This window comes from Lycorma delicatula, chromosome 1 (assembly GCF_047948215.1).
Source record: "Lycorma delicatula isolate Av1 chromosome 1, ASM4794821v1, whole genome shotgun sequence".
In the NCBI taxonomy this organism is placed as follows: Eukaryota; Metazoa; Arthropoda; class Insecta; order Hemiptera; family Fulgoridae; genus Lycorma; species Lycorma delicatula.
This window is the reverse complement of record NC_134455.1, coordinates 45,744,827-45,765,185: the sequence shown is the minus strand read 5'-3', so window position 1 is coordinate 45,765,185 and position 20,359 is coordinate 45,744,827. Positions and strand designations below refer to the sequence as shown.

Here is a 20,359-nt window from a genome sequence, read left to right as displayed (position 1 = left end):
TTATAAATATGAATATTTATAATTCAGTAGGTAAACTGTGATGTGTGAAAAATGAAATTTTATTATTATTATGCCAAATGTTCATTAAATAAATTATGTGTTTGATATACTGATATGTAAATAATTGTGTTTAATAATTTTAAAACTAATACTTCATTGATACCACTCTTCATTGATTGTGTGTGTTATTAGTCTATTGCATTGAAGGCTATGAAAATCCTTATAGCTTTTACTCTCTATTTGTGATTAATGATCTGTTGTAACATCTTGGCCACCTTTTTAGTACAAAAACAACCTTAAAAAATACTTGTAATCATTAAATGGTGTTAGATGGCAAGAAATTACTTAAATATTTTTACAACAAACTTGTTTCAATCTAAAAATCATAAACTATTAATGGGGCTAAACATTAAAATATACTCTTTTTCTATTATTATGTAAATGTACTTGCAACAGCCCCATATATTTGTTCCTTTTTTATTGTAATTAATAACATTGTTTTTTAATTAAGCTGTTTATTAAGAAAACTAAAATGATTGATTGGTCAGTATTTATGGATACATGATTTATATAGGTACCTGCAACCTCCAGGTGAATGGGTGAGGTGTTCATTGGAATCTAGGGAACTTCTAGCACTGTGTTTGAGGAAATTAAAAGGTTTAAATAAAGTCAAATTAGTTGATGCAGGTTTTGTTTGGACGGAACCACATTCAAAGAGAATAAAGGTAGTTATTCATAGCAGTCAATGATAAGAATAATAATTATTTTTATTGATATGATTAATTAATGTTAATTTCATTTTTTGTAGTAAAGACTTTCAACAGTAAGTCATAAAACCCTTTTATGGCTGTCTTTTAAAGAGGTATTCTCTGTGTACTTATTGTATTTTACTGCTTGCAATTAAGTGATATTAATTTGTAAATGTTTCTTTCATCCTTAATTCTCATTCAAAATGTTTGAAAAAAAATTTTTTTCATCGAACAGAATTGTAACACACAATTCTGTTAATGTAGTCATTAACTAATTGTAACTACTAGAGTTTTTCTTGCTTGTTTTTCTGATTGTTAGAATCGTTATAAATGTTTAAATAAATAGAAAACTACCAGAACTGCACAGATTAAATCTTTGACAATTTTTTTTTGTCATATTTAATTATTAGAAAATTAAAAGACTGGAAAGTTCAAGGAGTGAAGTAATGTAATATAAAGTGAATTTAAACATAACATTTTATTTAATTGGAATGTCTACTCAGTCAAAAAGTCAAGAAATTTGAGCAATATTCTTAAATGTCATCAAAAGTCTCAAAACTTTAATTTTGGGAATAGAAAATAATGACCTAAACCCTAAAGTTGCATTCACAGAAGATTCAATGTGTTTTGAATGAACATATTTAATATTGCTTTCCCACTCTTTTCCCCTCTTCCTAATCAATAACTATATCATTAATTGCTTTGTGTTACTAGTGTTTTTGAAAAAATAATTAATTACGTAAAATTAAAATTAATAAATTTTTCATTAAAATAATATATAATAAAAAAATATAATAATATGAATAATGTTAGTAATTTTCCACAATAATGTTACTGTACAGTGCAGATCTTCCTTTTCAAACAAGGTTAATTGACTTGTGCTTCTGGAATCTCAATGCTTGTGTACAGAGCTGTTACATCTGTTGGAAATACTGCCTGTGTAAAAATTTCAATGAAATGATTTTATTGCTAAAAACTATTTGGTTTAACATAGAAAACCTTAACCAGTAAGAGAGCAGAAAGAAATGTAAAGAGTAAAAACAAAGTATACATTGGAAAATGAGTTTATGAAAAAATATTTTAGGTGGAACATATAAAAATACTAGATGGGTAAGTGTAGTAAATTTTTAATATGTGAATTAAACAAGAAAGTTCATGTAAGTGATAAACATCATTTTAACATTATATTGTTTGTGCTTGTTTTGTAACAATTTTAAATAAAATTTGTATTACAATCCCAAGTTGTACTTTACTACAACTTTTGTGATGACTTTATTGTATTAAATTGTATTTTTTAATAACCACAAAACTACAGTTTAGTGTTTATTAAGTATTTGTTTATAATTTTGATAATATTATGATTTATTGTTTGAGATTATGATTTTATTGTTAAAAATATTAAATCACTTTTCTAGCTATCTGAATAAAAGAAATTGCATCAGCCTTTTTCACTTATAAATTGTGTATTAATTTTGTTTTATTAGTATGTGTCAATTCGTTGTGTTCAGCAGTTTCATTCAATATATTCAGTACAGCGATTCATATGGTAAAATTTAATTCATAATACATACATAAAGCATAATTTACATTGTGCATCTTTTCTGAGTGACACAGATAGCATATAAAGAACTGTAAATATTTAATTTGTTTGTGGGTATAGGCTTGCTTAGTATATATACAGCTTTGCAACTTTATAATAAGGCATTACAGATAATATTGTTATATGAGGTACATGATTTTGAAGGTCATACAATAAAAATTAAATTCAATATGCCATTGTGATTCAATGGCATATTTATATTCCAGGCCATTTATCTCGCAAACTATGGAAAAGAGCATAAAAATGACTAAACACAATTACAGTGTTTCTCAACCTTTTTTTATGGTGGACCAGTAAAATTATAGAAAAATATACAGGGACCAGCAGACCCTCAGCTTAGATTTTTTGATGAGCAAAAAAAAAACTTATCATATTATTATTTTATTAGTAATTAAATTTACATATATATAATATAGATTGATATAATTTCTGTCTACAAAGAACAAAACAATATATAAATGAAAATCAAAAAATAAATAACAAAACTAAATGTATGTTTTATTTAAAAATAGGAATTACAAACTAATTGTAAGTAATGAAAGTTAGTGAAAGATTTGTTTTTGCTCATTTTGCACAATTGTTTCAATGTTGGGTTGTAAATTACTTAAACCTAATCAAATAAATGAATTTATTGATAAGCAATTTCTTGTTTTGGTTTTAGTGTCATTGCTGAGAATCTCTTCATATAGCGTTTTCCTCATGGCTTTGTTATGTAAATTTTGATATTCATTTTTTATTGCAATCCAAAATTTAATTAAATTCATTGTTGAAAATTTGTTTAATGTTCTGTCTAAACTTTCCAAAAAATTTCCTTTGTATTCATTACTTAAATTTATATTATTGTAATTATTCTCAATAAAAGGATTAGTTTTATCCATAAATTCATCTCTTAAAGTTTATATTTTAGGTAAATATTTTTCAAATCCATCATATAATGACTGTAAATGTTGACTTATTACTACATTCAGATATCAACTATTCCTTTTGTGTAGTAATAAAATCGTAATAAGAATTAAATACATCAGAATTATTTTCTTCTATTCTTTTTAACCAAAATTTATTTTTTTTTTTAAATGCATCAATTTTGTTAAATAAATTAAATGTAATTGTCATACTTCCCTGCAAACTTTAATTTAAGTCGTTTATGTAAGAAAATATGTCACTTAACTATGTCAGTTTCGCAATCCAAAACATATTGGGAAAACATTTTGATAATGGAGATTGTTTTTCTACCAAAAATATCTCCACTTTCGTCCTTAATTCGTAATGTCTGGTTAGCACTTTTCCTTGTGAGAGCCATCTTATTTCAGCGTGAAGTAACAGATGTTTGTGTTCTGCTCTTACTTCTTGACAAAAAAATGGCAAATAATTGAGAATTAAGATCAATTTTCTTTACGAAATTAACAATTTTTGTCAATTCCAGGAGAACATCGTCTAATTCAGGTGACATATTTCTGGCTGCTAATTGCTGGCGATGTATTATGCAATTTTTCCAGTGTAAGGAATGGGTATTAATATATGAATTCAATTAATAAAAAATTTTGTAACTTGTCTTGTGGGGATCTAAATCTTTGCAAAATAATAATTCTTTAATTTCTTAAGAATAGTCAATGTACCATTTGTAGCAAAGGGGTCAAAAATAAGTTATTCCATTTGAAAAAAATTGTGTTAACCTTGAAATAAGATCAGGGTCAAATTAAAGGTCAAATCCAAGGTTACCGTGAGGTGTCCCTCTCTAATGTGAGTAACTTTTGTTTAGGTAATTTTTTTGTATTGTGCATAGTTTACAAGGAAATCGACTGAGCCTATTAACATGAAACACCATGTTTATTCCCATACACATAGTCATTTTCAACTAAACAAATTTTTATAAAATTAACTGATGAAGTATTTTTTTAACATTCAATCGTATTTGTATGCAAATAAATGTCAGTTATGTAAAACATTGAAGATTCTGGAGGGTGAAAGCTGAAAGCAAAAGAGAAAGAGGAAGGTTTGTGATGCTAGTGAACATTGACAATTAGAAGGTACTAATTACTAGTAAAAATTAAGAATATCCAATTGACAAATGTTGCTAACTTTCTGGTGACAAATTATTTCTTCCAGGTAAATAAAATAATCTATACGCTATATACTACTATAGTTATTTTATTGAATAATTAATTTATTTTCAGGTTAAATTAACTGTTCATGCTGAAGTTATTGGAAAAACAATGCTTGAACAAGTCTTCATTGTGGAGTTCACTGTAAATCATCAGATGTGTGATGATTGTCATCGTACTGAAGCCAAGGATTACTGGCGTGCTTTGGTATTTCTATATTTTTATACAAATTAGAATATCTATATGTGTGTATGTTTACTTAAACTGTAGAACTGATAGGCTGATCCTAACCGATTTTTTACCAGTGTTTTTATTAAAATTTCTGGTTGGTTTTAGGAATGTATTTAACTCCATTTTTAGGTGAACAGTAATGTTTAAATGAAGAGCATGTCACTTGATAGTATCACTTTTCACATCACATTTTGAGTCCTCAATAAAATGTGTTTTGTTAGAGACAGATATATGGTTCCTGCTACAAAATTAAAAAAAAGAGTGGGCTATTATAAACTGAATTTATAAAAGTCAGGTAAATTGAAAATTAAAAAGAGCAGTTCGCTTCATTGGCCTGGTCCATTTCAATCTATGGCTCATTATTTCAATTTTTATTTGTTTTGCTGTTTGTGTACGATTAAGCATGAATGATATAATTTATTTTAATTTAACTTGAACTAATTTGTTTTAATTAGTTATATGCGGTTGACAAGACCATGATATATTTTAATTAACATCTTCATTTAAGAAATTTAATTTAATAATAAAGATAAATAAGTACGAGGGATGTTCAATAATTTACAAGACAAATTGATGTAGAGAAAAAAGAATTTATTTAATTGCAATGAAACTTACACTACTTTTCAACATAACCTTCAGCAACATTTAGACACATCCCACCATTCTGTGAGATTTCTGATTCCCGCAGCATGGAAGTCTTTACCTTGCTTTTTGAACCATTTGTGTTCATTTTTTTTGACTGCTTCATTGTTGTGGAACTTCTTGCCATGTAAAAAGACTTTGAGTAGGCTGAACAAATGAAAATCAGATGGGCACGGTCTGGGCTGTAAGGGGGTGTGGCAACACCTCCCGACCCAAGTTCTCAAGCATTTCTCCCATTATCTCTCTGGGCTTGAGTCAACTGTCTTGGAACCCATCATGAATATATTTTGTGATAATTCAGCATGTCGTGAATGATTGAATGCATGGTTCCAACATTAATATTACAGAAACTAGCAATTTGAGAAATTTTGACTCGCCTGTCTCTGCGAATAATATCATTTATGCGATTTTGCAGCAGGGTAGTTGAAACTTCAACTGGTCTTCTAGAGCAATGGAGATCAGTCACACTTGTTTTGCCTAAATTAAACTGTTCCACCCACTTATTCACATTAGTGCAGTTTAAACATGTTTCACAATACTGTTTCAACATTCTTGAGTAAATTTCCACCAGTTTCACACCTTCTGATAGCAAAAATCTTGTTACTGAATGTTGCTCTTCTGGCCAACTGAATGTTGTTGTTCTGTTTCAAGCCAAGCTGACATTCTGAAATCAACAAAAGAGGTTATGTTTAAATTAATTATAATCAAACAGCTGATTAAATGTGTTGCCAAGGTTGCCAACTTGACCTTCAAAAAGTTTCATTGTCATTGAATGAACTGTTCTTTTTTCTCTATATCAATTTGTCTCATTAATTATTAAAAGTCTCTTGTATTATACTGTTAATAATATACTGTTTCTTTTCACATAACTAATTCCCTTAAATATTTTGCATAATGCACACTGTTTAAAACTGTAATATCTCTTCAGTTTTAAGTAAAATTAGCTAATTACTTCAGATGATATTATACATTTTCACATCTTGTCTTTTACCTATGTTAATTAAAAACAAATTTTAATAAAACTTGACAACGTTTTGTCTGAGAATGAAAATACGTTATCAGCCTTATTATTTACGATTATTGATATACATTACAAAAAAATACTACTACCAATATACTAATACTTAACTGTATATGATCTTTTTAAAGTGTCTTAACACATTTTAATTAATTTATCATTTTCAAAGTTATATTAAATTAATCTGAGGTCTGCTTGACATTTATTTTAAAAATTCTTGTTTCTGAGAATTTTTCTGAGGTAGGATTTAGTCAAATTTTGAATGGTTCATATAGACAAGGTTTCTAGTTTAAATCTCTGCAAAAGCTGTTACTTTTTAAATAACTTTTAACTTTTCAAGGTCATACAGTATTTTATCTTTTGTTGATGTGTTTCATCAATAGTTTTATTTAACAATAAATTTTTATTCTGGTAAACAAACCATAATATCAATTAATTACACTGGTCAACATAAAATTTGGAACTGAAATGGGTGATCTATATAGTATTTTATATGCTGAATCTGATTATGTATTCTAAAATAATCCGTCATGTAATGTTCTAAGTTACAACCTCCTTAAATCTATTTGTTCCATCATTCATGGAACAAACAATACAAATAAGTTAGTACGTCTGTATGTTTACTTATTCACATCTGATTAATATTGTGATGTATACTGTAGACGTATATTTGATACATAACAGTTGAATGATGTCATTTCATGTCAAAAAAAAAAAAAAAAAAAAAACCAGACATGTATAGACACATCAGTGAGTGAGTCAAATAATGAGTAATTCAACGTGATGAAATTTTCTTCAGTATGAGTTCAGCTCTTGGTATAAGTTGCTGTATTCTTTAGTTGGAGTAGTGTTGTTATCATACACATATAAAGATTGTTTTACAAGTGATGCCATAAATTTAGTGAAAGATTTTTTTTGACAGAACAACTTTTGGTATTTTATTGAACATCAAGATTTGTTAAGGGTGTGGTGTGCATGTGTGTTTTATTGCACTCCATGGTGAAACAATTTTATGAAGTATTTTAATAAGTACTTATAAATTAAAATGTCAGTTATTTTTATAATTAAATAAGTATTTCTGTAATATTTCAGTTTACTTTCATTTATTAAAACATTTTGAATATTAATAATGAATAAAAATCGGGCTTATAAAAATCTCCTAATATTTTTTGTTGCGTTTGCAGAGAATTCATCACGAAAAGTCCACTAAACCAGTATCGAATCTACTGAAAACTGCTTACAAATATTTTGACTGTCCCTTGGGAGACCAAGATAAAACCTGGGCTCCACATATAGCATGCATCAAGTGCTACTTTAAACTAACACAGTGGTTGAGAGGAAAAGAAAAGCATTTGTCATTTGGCGTACCTATTATTTGGTGAGAGCCTACTAACTATTATGATGACTGCTATTTTTGCTTAACAAATGTTACTGATTTCAATTCAAACATAAAAGCAGGATTGTATACCAAATGTTTGTTCAGCTATGAGCCAGTGCTTCATCACCTCATCAAACAAGTAGAACTAAGCAACCTAATTTGTGATTTGTATTTGTCAAAACAACATGCAGAACTCCTAAGTTCATGTCTTCTTAACAATGGAATTTATCAAACAAGGATACTAAAATTTCAGTATATAGAAATTTAAACAAAAATTTACTTTAGAAATAATACTTTAGAAGAGATGATTCAATTTGTTCCTACCATGATGTTAGGGAGCTACACTGAATTGGAGATTGAATATGTTGTTCATGATTGGTGTTTATTTATAGACTCATAAAAAAAAACTTAAAGGTAATGTTGTTGCATAACTTGATAAGTTTTGTTCTATATCGGTAGCATATGCTATAGAAATGAAAGAAACATGAAAATATGTCAAAAATTTTAAAAGCTATTAAGTATGATGAACAGTCATGGCAAATCATTGCTGGCTGGAAAGTGATAGGGCTTTTTCTTGGTCTCCAGGGTGGCTTTACAAAATATATGTTTTTCGTGTGTTTGTGGGATTGTCAGGCTATAGATAAACACTATGCAGTTAAAGGATGGCTAAAAAGAAATCAGTTTACCCCAGGAAAGAAAAATGTTGTCAATATTTCCCTTGTTTTAGCAGATCGTATTATTTTACCTCCTCAACACATAAAAATAGGCCTGATGAAGAATTTTGTAAAAGCACTAGATAAGATGGAGATGGCTTTAAAAATTTAGCTGAGATTCTTTCACAATTAAGTGAGGATAAATTAAAAGAGTGAATATTCTTTGAGGTACAAATAAGAAAATTAATTTGTGAAAATATATTTGATAGCAAACTGAATCCTAAACAACTACTAGCAGGGTAGTCATTAAAGATATTGTTACTGGTTTTCTGGAAAAAAAAGACTGAAAACCATGATCAGCTTATAAGAACTCTTAGTGAACTACAAAGATTTAGGCTGCAGAATGTCATTGAAAATTCATTTTTTACATTCTTATTTGGACTTTTCCTCATTAAACTTGGGGGACATCAGCAATGAACAATGAGAAAGGTTCTACCCATATTTATTGCAGATTGAATGAATCTATGATGATTGACGACTACTGTTGGGTGATAAGACTTCACTGAAAACAAAAGGAAAATAAGAAAAAAGAAATTAAGATAAACCTAAAAAATATCTGTAAAATAAAAGTAGGAATTTTAATTATAATTATTTATTATCCTTGTATTCTATTATTTAAGAAATTTTGTAAGGTCATAGCTAAAAATCTAAGGATGATGAAAAACTGATTTCATTTTAAGATTCAGTATAAAACATATATTCTAATTCTCTTCTTATATCTCAGTTCCAAATTATTATTATTTTTTTTTTGTTGACCTATTGTAATTTGGAACAATCTGAGCTAACTAGTGTTGATTTCAAGGATTATATACATCCTCTTGTTAGATTTAAGTACTTGTATCTTTCATGAATAACTTTAGTTTAGTCCTAAAAAAAGGAAAATATAAATTTAATTATCAGTGGTGAAATTAGATTTTATATCTAAAAAAATCTTGTGCTAAGGATAGTTATTGCAGGTAAGATGGATATAACTATAGTGTTAATTAATGTAAATGAAAATTATTTATTTCTACTTCATCTTAGGTTCAAGTTCGCCAAAAATCAGAGAACAAAAAGACATTTTATTACTTGGAACAGCTGATATTGAAACACAAAGCACATGATCAGGCACTTGGAATCAAACCAATTCATGGTTAGTAGTTAAATGTATTAATTACTGATAAAACTTTTTGTATTGTACAGAGGTTTCTTCAGAGTTTGTCTTGGCATAACTTATTATGTTTTATTGGGTAAAAAAATAGTCCTGAGGTATGGTTTGCTGGATACCTGGGTAACCCTTTGGAGATTTTTTGCTCTTATTATGTTAACTATTAATTGCTATTAGAAATTCTAAATGAATTAGTTCCAGGGTTACTTACTTGACAGCAATTAGTATTCTTATATAATATGTATGAAAAGAAATTATTTGTTTTTCTGGGGTAATCTTAGGAACTGCAGCATAGATTGTAGAATTGTAGATTCTATTGTAATAATACAATGGATAATATACAAGTGATTGTTGAATATCTGTTTGCAAGTAAACTATGGAGAAGTTACATCCTCTGGAAACCCTTCATTTAATAGGGAGAGAAGTTCAATTAACAGTATTGAGTTATTCAAACTTCATTACTATTCAATATGTTCTATTTAAATCCATTCTTTTCTTTCAAAAGAGATGGATTTCAAAGAACTTCTTTGAATAAGTTTCCTTTTATTTATAAAAACTAACTATTGCAATATGTACAAACGGAGTTATTATTTAAAAGTGAATTATTTCAATTACTTTTTTTATATGAGTATGTATTTCTGCAGCTACTCTTTATTTCCTTACCCAAACAATGAAGGTTTAGTAAGTAGTACTTCAACTGTATGTAATGTTTTGATTTCTCATTTAATTATTTAGAATCTTTTAAAAGGTGAGCCTGATATTTTCAGTAGAGATATGTTCTCTGTGTCATTCAAGGAGAGCATACAAGGTGGCAAATTAATTTACATGGAATATCTAAGAATTACTTCTGGCACTATGGTTAATTGAGTGTATTGTACATCAGTTGAACATGTTAACCTGATCTTTTTACTTTTGGTTGAATTAAAATTTTTACTGTTACTTTCATTATGGTTTGAAATATTTTTTGTACTATTTGAATCAATTCATTTCTTATTCCATTTTTTTATGAAGATGTATACAACATATTCTGAAATATTGCTAAAGAACTATGATTTTGTGAAGAAGAAACTAGTTTATTAACATAAATCCTCTTTAAGCGACTACCATATGTACTGCAAGATACAGATACTGAATTTGGTACAAGTATGGTTATAGTAATGTGAAAACAATTTCTAAAATTTAAAAGTTAAAATTTAATTCCAATTGTTAATCTTGGAAAACAATCCTTGAAAAATACAAATATCCTCTTGAATTTAAATTAATTAAAGGAATTACAGACCTTTTCTGAGTGAGTTTTAAGTGTTTTTTAATTAAGTTTACCTCAAAATTATTTTTATTAGATAGCAATTAGTTCATTCTCATACTAATTCTAAGAAATGAAACTACTTTTTTTTTATGAAAATCTTCTCATTAAATTAAAAAATTATTAAAAGTTTGAACCGAAAAAAGCAAAATATTTTATTAATTTCTTTTATATTTTATTTATGATTGTACGATTAAGAGCTGAGAACCGTTAAACTTGTTTAAAAAAAATTCATTTGATTTTGAAAATATTTCAATTTTTTTCTGGTGAAAACCTTTTTTTATATACATAATTCTTGCTTCTCTTTTAGAAAAAAACTAATGCATTTTTTTTATAGTTTCATATACTTTGTATTTTGGAATATTGAAAAAGGCAATTAATTCTATACAACTACATATTTGTCAAAGTTTTTGTGTAGTGTTTCTATGAAAGGCTTGAAGATTAGTATTCATTTTTTAGGGAAGTTTTTTACAAAGTTCTACTGAGGTTTCTAAAGATACATATTTCAGTTTAAAATTTATTAAAGACAGGTTTGGCATCCTGGCTTCTTGGCTATTCTTTCTGTGATAATGCAATACACTTCTATGCAAGTTCTTCTTCTACTACATGAAATCATTTCTAGTGGTTTGTGCTTTGTAATTGATTGGGTATATTTGCGATAAAATTACATTTTTTTGATCCTATTTGCTGATTTCATTAAATGTATGAATCTGTGCAAATTATTGTATTTTTCTGTTCTATAGTAATGTAAAACATTTATTATATTTAATCTCTACTGTAAGCCTAATTTAAGAAAAACCTTTAACATGCTAAAACATTAGTGGATAATGTTGATGGAACTGTAATTATTTACTGTATTTGATTAATTTTGATTTAAAGAAGATTTTTTCTTTTGTTTGTAACTTAGTGTTAGGTGATTTAATTTATATTTATATGTTTGGTGGTGGACAAGTGTAAGGTGCCTTCAGAAAAGTTTTTTACAAATGAAAAAGAAAATGTTACAAATCAATGTCATTTAAAAGTGTATTCTGCATAATTTGTGAAAGTGCTTATCACCAAACTGGTTTTGATCAATTAGATAATGGTTTTAATGTTGTGTAGTTACATGCAGATTCATATATTATTATTAAAAAAAAAAAAAAAAAAAGTAGTAAATGATCTATGTAGGACATCAAAGATGTAGAGCAATTAATGATCCTAACATTTCAGCAAATAGTGTACAAATTGGTCATAATGCAGAAAAATGCACTAATAAAATTAGAAACATCTTCCTAAAATACAATGGCAAACATAAAATTAATGACTGCTAGCAATTTTTTGTGATGTGTCACTGCAAATACAGTACTGATACTGTATTGTACTGCAAATACAGTAATGATAAATAAATAATATTACAAAACTTTTTAAAAACTTGCTTTACACTTTTTATACATACTTAATCAAATTATTATCATACATTGCATGAGTTTAATTAGTAGGTTGTTTGGATTTCAAAAGATAACATCTTATATTGAAATTTCTAATGCATTTATAAAATATCAAACAAATTTTCAATCAAACTTTTATTATACAGGGTCATTCACGGGAACTGGATGTTTTTAAAATAATCATAAATAATTGAATATTTACTTTAAAAAAGTTTTATTGGTAATGAAACACTTGTTAAATCAAAGCATTTGTTACTTACTCACGAACGAAAAATTATGTCCGGCAAGTGATGTCCATTTCGGGCAATACATTGTTGTAGCCTTTCACGGTAACTGGCCTCAATTCTTTGCAGCATGTCTACATCAATCTGGGTGACGTGATGACAAATTGCGATCTTTAGGTCCTCCAATGTACGCGGTTTATTCTGTTCGCAGTTCCGTACACATGCGATTTCAGAAACCCCCACAGAAAAAAATCACAACTACTCAAGTCGGGGGACCGAGGGGGCCAAGGAATGTCGCCGAATCTGGAAATGATCCGTCCCGGAAACAAGTTACGGAGATCAGCCATCGTTGCCCTCGCTGTGTGTGCTGTAGCTCCATCCTGCTGGAATAACACATTTTGAAAATCGATTCCCCAGTTTCGTAACTCAGGTATTCAACTTCGCAATGTAACGATCAGCTGTTACAGTTACGGCGTCATTTTCTTAAAAAAAATATGGTCCAATAACACCGACCTTTCCTATTGCGCACCAGACAGTCACCTTTGGGCTATGAAGTGGTCTCTCGTGAAGCTGATGTGGGTTTCTTTCTGCCCAATACCGGCAATTCTGTTTGTTGACAAGCCATTCAGATGAAAATGGGCTTCGTCACTCATTAACAAATAACAAATTTTCATTTTCTTCAAAAACGGTAAGCATTTGTCGACAAAATTGTAATCGCTGTGTGAAATCTTGCTCGTTTAACTGCTGCACAACGGCTATCTTGTAAGGATGGAAATGCAGGTCTGTATGCAGAATTCGTCTTACCGTACTTGTGCGCTGCTGAATGCCTCTGAATAGAGTGGCGTGGGCTTCTGACAATGGCTTCCCTTGTCAACTGCTAGCACTCCGGATGTTCTCCGGAGTGCTAGCAATTCGTCGGGGACCCGGTGGTTTTTTCTTCAATATTGAACCGCTTGTTCGAAGGTTGTTTACCCATCGCAATATTGTATTACGAGAAGGGACACTTGCATTACGATGGATATTAAACTGGCGGCGGAAATCTCGCTGAACAGCAGTTACGGATTCATCATTTCGCACAAAACTGTCATACGCGTACAGGCGTTGGTCTAGCGTCCACGGCTTCATCTCAACTACTAAAAATGTAAATGCTATGAACAAAGGAAACGTCAGACACCAGCCACGTGCCCCTCCCACCACGTACGCCCGAGTACAACCCACTTCAAAAACAACCGGTTCCCATGAATGACCCTGTACAAATTAACAAAATAGTAAGGTTTTTATTTCATTTACTTAATTAACTATCACAATTTTCAACTAACGTTTTTATGAGGTTTTATAAAAGATTTCTCATTCAATCCACTTCTGATAATGCATTATTATTGATGCTAATTAATTGAATTATTAAATGCATTATTAATTTCCACCCTGAATTTATCTCTGTACAGGGAAATGTTTGCAAAATAATGGTGGAATGTTGTATTGTCACCCAACCCTTAGTAACTGCAAAATTTCATCTGCAAAAACATTGTGAGTTAAAGAAAAGCAAGTAAAAATAGAGACAATCATACTGCTACAGATGCTGCAAATTGTGACTGGTTGAAATGTAATATAAATAGATTGATTGAGTTGACTGATTATCCAATGAGACCTGAAGTACCAAACCTCCAGGTTTTATCAAGACAAGTAGTATTTTATCTGATATAAAGCAGGTGACATTCTCAAAAGCAACAAGCTTCCTTGACAAATATGCAGTATACAGTAAAACAGCAAGAGAATCAACTTCCTGCTACCAAAACTCAACCTAGTGTGAACAGTTAATGATACACAACTGGACTTATCTAGCAAGATGTTTTGAGATGAACAAGAAGATTTCATGGATGAGATTATTGAAGAAGAGATTGCAGCTGAAAGTTTAACTCATTTAAATTCATTAGACAATGTACAAAACATTACAATTTTATATATAAATATAGAGTCTGAAACATAATTTAGAAAAATTAGAAACATTGCATATTCTTAAATATACGTAAAGCTCTGTGATTGTATGTTTGGAAACATCTGAAAGTTTAACTCATCTAATTCATTAAATAATGTACAAAACTGTACAGTTATATATAAATATAAAGAGTGTAAAACATAATTTAGAAATATTAGAAGAATTATTGCATATTCTTATTATAAAGCTCTGTAATTGTATGTTTGGACTCCCTTTTTTATTACTGGTTCTTTCGCACGCTTTTCGATTATTACTGTTGCAGTTTGGTTTTTGTAAATGTTAACAGTTGTTCTTCTATTTCCATTCTTAAACCCTAAATATTCTAAAATGCTGAACATTTTATTCCAGTCAACATTATCAAATGCCTTTTCTAAGTGTATAAATGCCATGTATGTTGGTTTTTTCCCTTAATCTTCTTTCTATTAATCTAACCACTAAAATTGCTTCCCTTATCCCTATAATTTTCCTGAAACCAGATTGGTCTTCTCCTAACATTTCTTCCACTCTCCTCTCAATTCTATACAGAATTCTAGTTAAAATTTTTGATGCATGACTGTTTAAGCTAATTGTCCTGTATTCACATTTTTCTGCTCCTGTTTTCTTTGGTATCATAACAATAACATTCTTGCAATAAGGATTTTCCGATGCTTGCATTTCAATATCCGACTATTATTAAATTTTTGTTGCCTTTTATGTGTTTAATTGCTTCATCAATCTTTTCGTATACAACTTCTGCCTCATCATCATCATCATAGCACATGTAGGCATATAGACGTTAACAATCATTGATGGCTTAAGTTTTGATTTTATCCTGATTACAATGATTCTATCGCAATGCTTTTTGAAATACTCTATTCTCTTCCCTATCTTCTTCATTATGAAATGTATTCTGCCTGCCCTTTATTTGATGCTGAGTCAATTATTCTAAAGTCACCTGACCAAAAGTCATTTTTCCTCTTCCCACCAAACCTTGTTAATTCCTACTACATCTACATTTTACCTACCCTTTACCCTTTTTAAATTTTCTAACCTACCAACCTTTTTTAGGCTTTTAATATGCCAAGCTTCGATTCGTAGAATGTTATTTTTTAATCTTCTTGTGACTCCTTCCTTAGCAGTCCCCACCCGGAGATCCAAACAGGGGACTAGTTTACCAAGGAAGGCGCCTCCATCTTTGTTACATGAAAATGAAGAGAGCTACAAACAGCTGTAGTTTTCCAATGCATTCAGCTATGCAGTACTCAGAAGACTGAGTGATGTTGATGTGGTCGTTTAAGTCTTCCTGACCTGCACCCATAACAGCTACTGAAAGAGCTGCTGTGCTCTTTCAGAAATCACTCCTTAGTCTGGCTCTCAACAGATACCACTCTGATATGGATGTACCTTCAGTTCAGCTACTCTGTATCATTGAACACTCAAGAGTCCTCACCATTGGCAAAGTCCTGTGATTCATAGAGGGGGCTGACTAGTTTAAATAATAGTAAAATATACATAAGTAGCTTATATCGTTCTCATGCACATAACAAAAAGGTTTTTAAAAATTATTTACATAATTTCTTAAACGGAAACCAAAATTTAAAAATTCATATTGTGCTGGTGATTTCAACATAAACATAATGAAGATTAATCAAAACAGTGAATTTTCATTTATATTTTTAAAATGGGTCAAAACCATGCTTTAAAAAGATTTACTAGATTGGGTCTTACACTATCCACTTTTTTTTTTAGATTTTTCAAATAATATAAAGCAGTTCTTTTTTGCAATATTCTGAAACTAAATTAATTAATTATAAAAAGTTTGCTAAACTCAATAGTGAAATACACTTTCATATCATATCTAATCATTGCATGACATTAATTTTGCGACAAACATTTTAATAAACTCAGTTGATGAAATTATAATCAAGTCAACCATCAGAGTAAAAAAAAAGAAGTAAACCTAGGAAGACTTGGATAAGCAAAGGTCATATTCAGTGAACAAAAACTAAAGAAAAATTGCATAAAGTGGAAAAATAACCATAATAATAAAAAATTGAAAAATGAATGCAGTATATATAAAATTAAACTATACAAACTACTTAGAATTGTTAGATTTAATTATGATAAAAATAAATTAAGAAGTTGTACTAAAGATATTAGAAAAATCTGAAAGTTTGTTAATAATAAAACTAATTTTTTTTTTTAAGGCAAAACATAGAGCTGAATTAAATAATGTAATAAATTATAAAAACCAAAATGTACATATGACTATTAATAATGAAATAACTATTTTAATGATTATTTTGGAAGTGTTGGTAAAGAGATTGTGAGTAAAGTTAATTAGATTTCATCAACCAACTTATCAGTGAAAACAAATATAACATTAACAAATAGTATATTTTTAAAACCTGCATCTGCATTCAGTAAAATATTAAACAGAATTCTACAATTAAAAAACACATATGGAGGATTAGATGTTATATATGCAAAATTATTGACTTAGAGATTTTGCTGTATATTGTTAAACTTTAATGTATATAAATTCATATTTTTGAAACTGGGAGATGTCCAATTTATTTTAAATTAGCTAATTAGCTCAATCTCCTTAGTTTCCTTAGTCAATCTCTAATTTTTTAACAGAATTGTTAAATTCTTGGATAAACAGAATATTTTCTAAGTTGCAATTTAGCTTCAGTAAATGTATAGGACTAAAGATGTAATTGTAAAATAGTACAATATGTTATTGAATGTTTAGATGGGAAAAAGTCTGTTGCTGCTGCATTTATTGGCTTAAGGTCTTTGATACAGTCAGTCATTCACTTTTACTTAAAAAAAACTTTATAAAATTGGTATAAGAGGAGTTACTCTAGAATTGATAAAGGATTATTTTTTTTAAAAACCGACAAAATGTATTAAAAATAAAAAATACTAAAAATGAGTATTACAATGAACATTGGAGTACCTGAGGGCACCATGTTACTATTTATTATTAATATAATAACATATGTTATATATTATTATTTATTATTCATATAGATGACTAGTTTATTGTAAACTGATGATGATTACATAATTACTTCCCATGCAGATGACAGTAGTATTATGCTCATTTAACAACTGGAATAATCTAAAATATAAGTTACATCTTGTATTTCTTGAACGGTATAAAAATTTGGTTAGTTATAAATATGTTATCTTTAAATGTAGATAAGACAGTTTGCACAACTTTTTCCAATCACAATAATCTTTTACTATTAGATTTTAAATTAAAATAATTTAGGAGTGAGTTTTTGTGGATCAACATCTGAGATAGGACTTTCAAAAAATAGCAAGTATATTACAAAGGGCAAAATACAAAACTTATATAATATATATTATATAGGCTAAAAAAGATAATTAATACAGATAAGTTTTTTTTATGGTCATGTATGGACTTTAATATAGCATTGTAACATTTGGGATAATTGCATGGGAAAGTGCAACCAAATCATTTTTAAAAGTTTTATGTAACGTACATGTCAAAGTTATCAAAACAATATCTGAAGTAAATACTACCAATAGGATTATTCCTCCATATCTTAAATAAAAATAAGCTCTTGAAGCTTTATATCTTCATTATACTAGTTTGCCTAACTTATATCTACAAAATATTTTTGATTACAAGATATAAATCTTTACAGTTACCTAATTTCTACTGAAAAAGGAAAAAAAGAAACATTGTATTATTAAACTTTGATAATATTAAAAAAAGGTTAGAGAATTGTTCAGAATAAATAAAGTATTTGAAGAATAGCTGTGTTTTGTTAATTGGTAATAGATAATTCTCATATTCAACTATCTAATAAACTAGAAAATTATATTTTGTTGACTTCACTTGTATGTAGATTAAGTATTAGTCTGTCTTTATTTTGTTAAGTTACTTGTGATGTTATTATTTTTTTGTACATCAGTCTCCATATGATGCTTATTGCATCTCTGCAGGATAAATATGTATGTTTATATGTGTACTTATGATCTGATCTAATAAATAAGTAAATAAATCTTAAAAGTATTTTGGGTGATTGTAATTTCAAAATGTTCAATTGAGTTTATTTTTTCTTGCTGTTCACTGAATGAATGACTTTTTTTTTTACTTAGCAAAACTATCTTTTTAAATTGATAAGATGGTATAAATAATAATGAGTTATAGTAATGGAATATTAATTATCTTAAGATTATTGACATGTAATAGTTAAGGCTATTTCATACCAATATTGAATCAGTTATTTTCTTTCTTTTTTTTTATTATTTAATAAGACCATTATTATTACTTGTATTATTATTTATTTAAATTCTGACTTTGCATTGCAGAGGGACTAGATTTCTTTTTTGCCACTGAATCACATGCTCGGAAATTTTTGGATTTTTTATCAGCAGTTTTGCCTTGCAAGTACCAACACTCAAAGAAACTTCTTTCTCACGACATTCATAGCAATGTGTATAATTATAAATTTACTTACAGGTAAATGTTTTTGTAGATTATAGATTAAATTCATCGTTAATTTTATTTGCATGCAGTGAAATAATTAAAATGTTTTTAATGGGAATGAAGAAAAAATTAACAAAACGTTTTAAAAAATTTATTGTATTAAGAAAAAAAATTGCATATGTTTGGATTATTTATTCTACTTAGTAGTTCTTGCACTGCTGCTGTTATTTGTAAAAACTTACTGTCATCATGATTAAATGAATTTTAAATATTGTTAACAGTTATTAAAACAGGCATGATAATTTAAAATAATAAGAAGCCTGTGAAAATAACATCAATTTTTTTTGTCCAAAAGATTTGTACTGTGACAGAATTATATTTTACCTCAAAAATGGGGAAAAGGTGATCGTTCAAAACATCACAAATTGGTAATTCATCATGATCAAAATTTATCTGTTTATTCATTAGTTTGTGTTAATGTTTATATTTGTAAATCCAATATATATTTTTTATTATTCAGTTTTATTATTATAATTATTTACTTCTAATATTAATTTTTTTTTGTTATTGTGTCCATGTACATTCACAGGCTGATCAGAACATTTGAAAAATGTTTCATATTTGCACATACTTTAATGTTCTTAAAGCTATTTTTTTTAAAGAACCTACTAGTCTTAACAAAGTATATTTATTTAGAATCATTAATATTCCACAAATACCACTACTTTCGAGTTTATATTGTGATGCAATTTGTTTTGATTAAAATATTTCATAATCTTATTTAAAGCTTATAAAGTGTTTCTAAAATGGTAGATTGTCTATACTTTTTCAGTGTGTACTTGTAAAACTAAACAAAAATTATCCTTAGGAAAAATGGCAATGTCTCCTTTGTTCTTCCCCCTGTTCGCCACTTTGTTATTTTTATATTAAAATTTATATCTCAGGTTTGGATAGAGGAATCACATTAATATTTGGTAAGCATCTTGGTAATAAACTTTAAAAATATCAAAAATCAGGACTTAAATGCCTTTGCAAATTACAAAATGGTGGCCATGTTTATTTTTCAATCCATAATATCTCCATAAATATTAGTTTTATCAAAATGTATGTTATTGATAAAATATTAACCCATTTATTTTGAACAAAATGACATTTCATGTTTTTAAATCTGTTAATAAATAGCCAAGTTATGGTAGGAAATTGATATAATTTTGTGTCTGCTTTCATGTCCTCTACTTTACATTTGATTAAATTTTTTATTTATTATTAATTCTAGTATTTTAAATTAGTATCAAATTAATAATTTTCTAAAAAAAAAAATTAATTAAAAATAATAAAACAATTGATATTAATTTTTCACTTTTGAATAATTTTACACAGCG

At 28.2% G+C, this 20,359-nt stretch overlaps 1 protein-coding gene across 1 annotated transcript in view; it reads left to right on the top strand.

Annotated features, from left to right (window-relative positions):
* Positions 1-20,359, top strand: part of Nmd3 (60S ribosomal export protein NMD3) — a 72,391-nt gene that overhangs the window by 16,430 nt on the left and 35,602 nt on the right. Inside the window, exons 3-6 of the mRNA XM_075354397.1 lie at positions 575-725; positions 4,524-4,658; positions 9,457-9,565; positions 18,860-19,010. Coding sequence (XP_075210512.1) covers positions 575-725; positions 4,524-4,658; positions 9,457-9,565; positions 18,860-19,010 — 546 coding nt within the window. The remainder of the gene's footprint in view (positions 1-574; positions 726-4,523; positions 4,659-9,456; positions 9,566-18,859; positions 19,011-20,359) is intronic.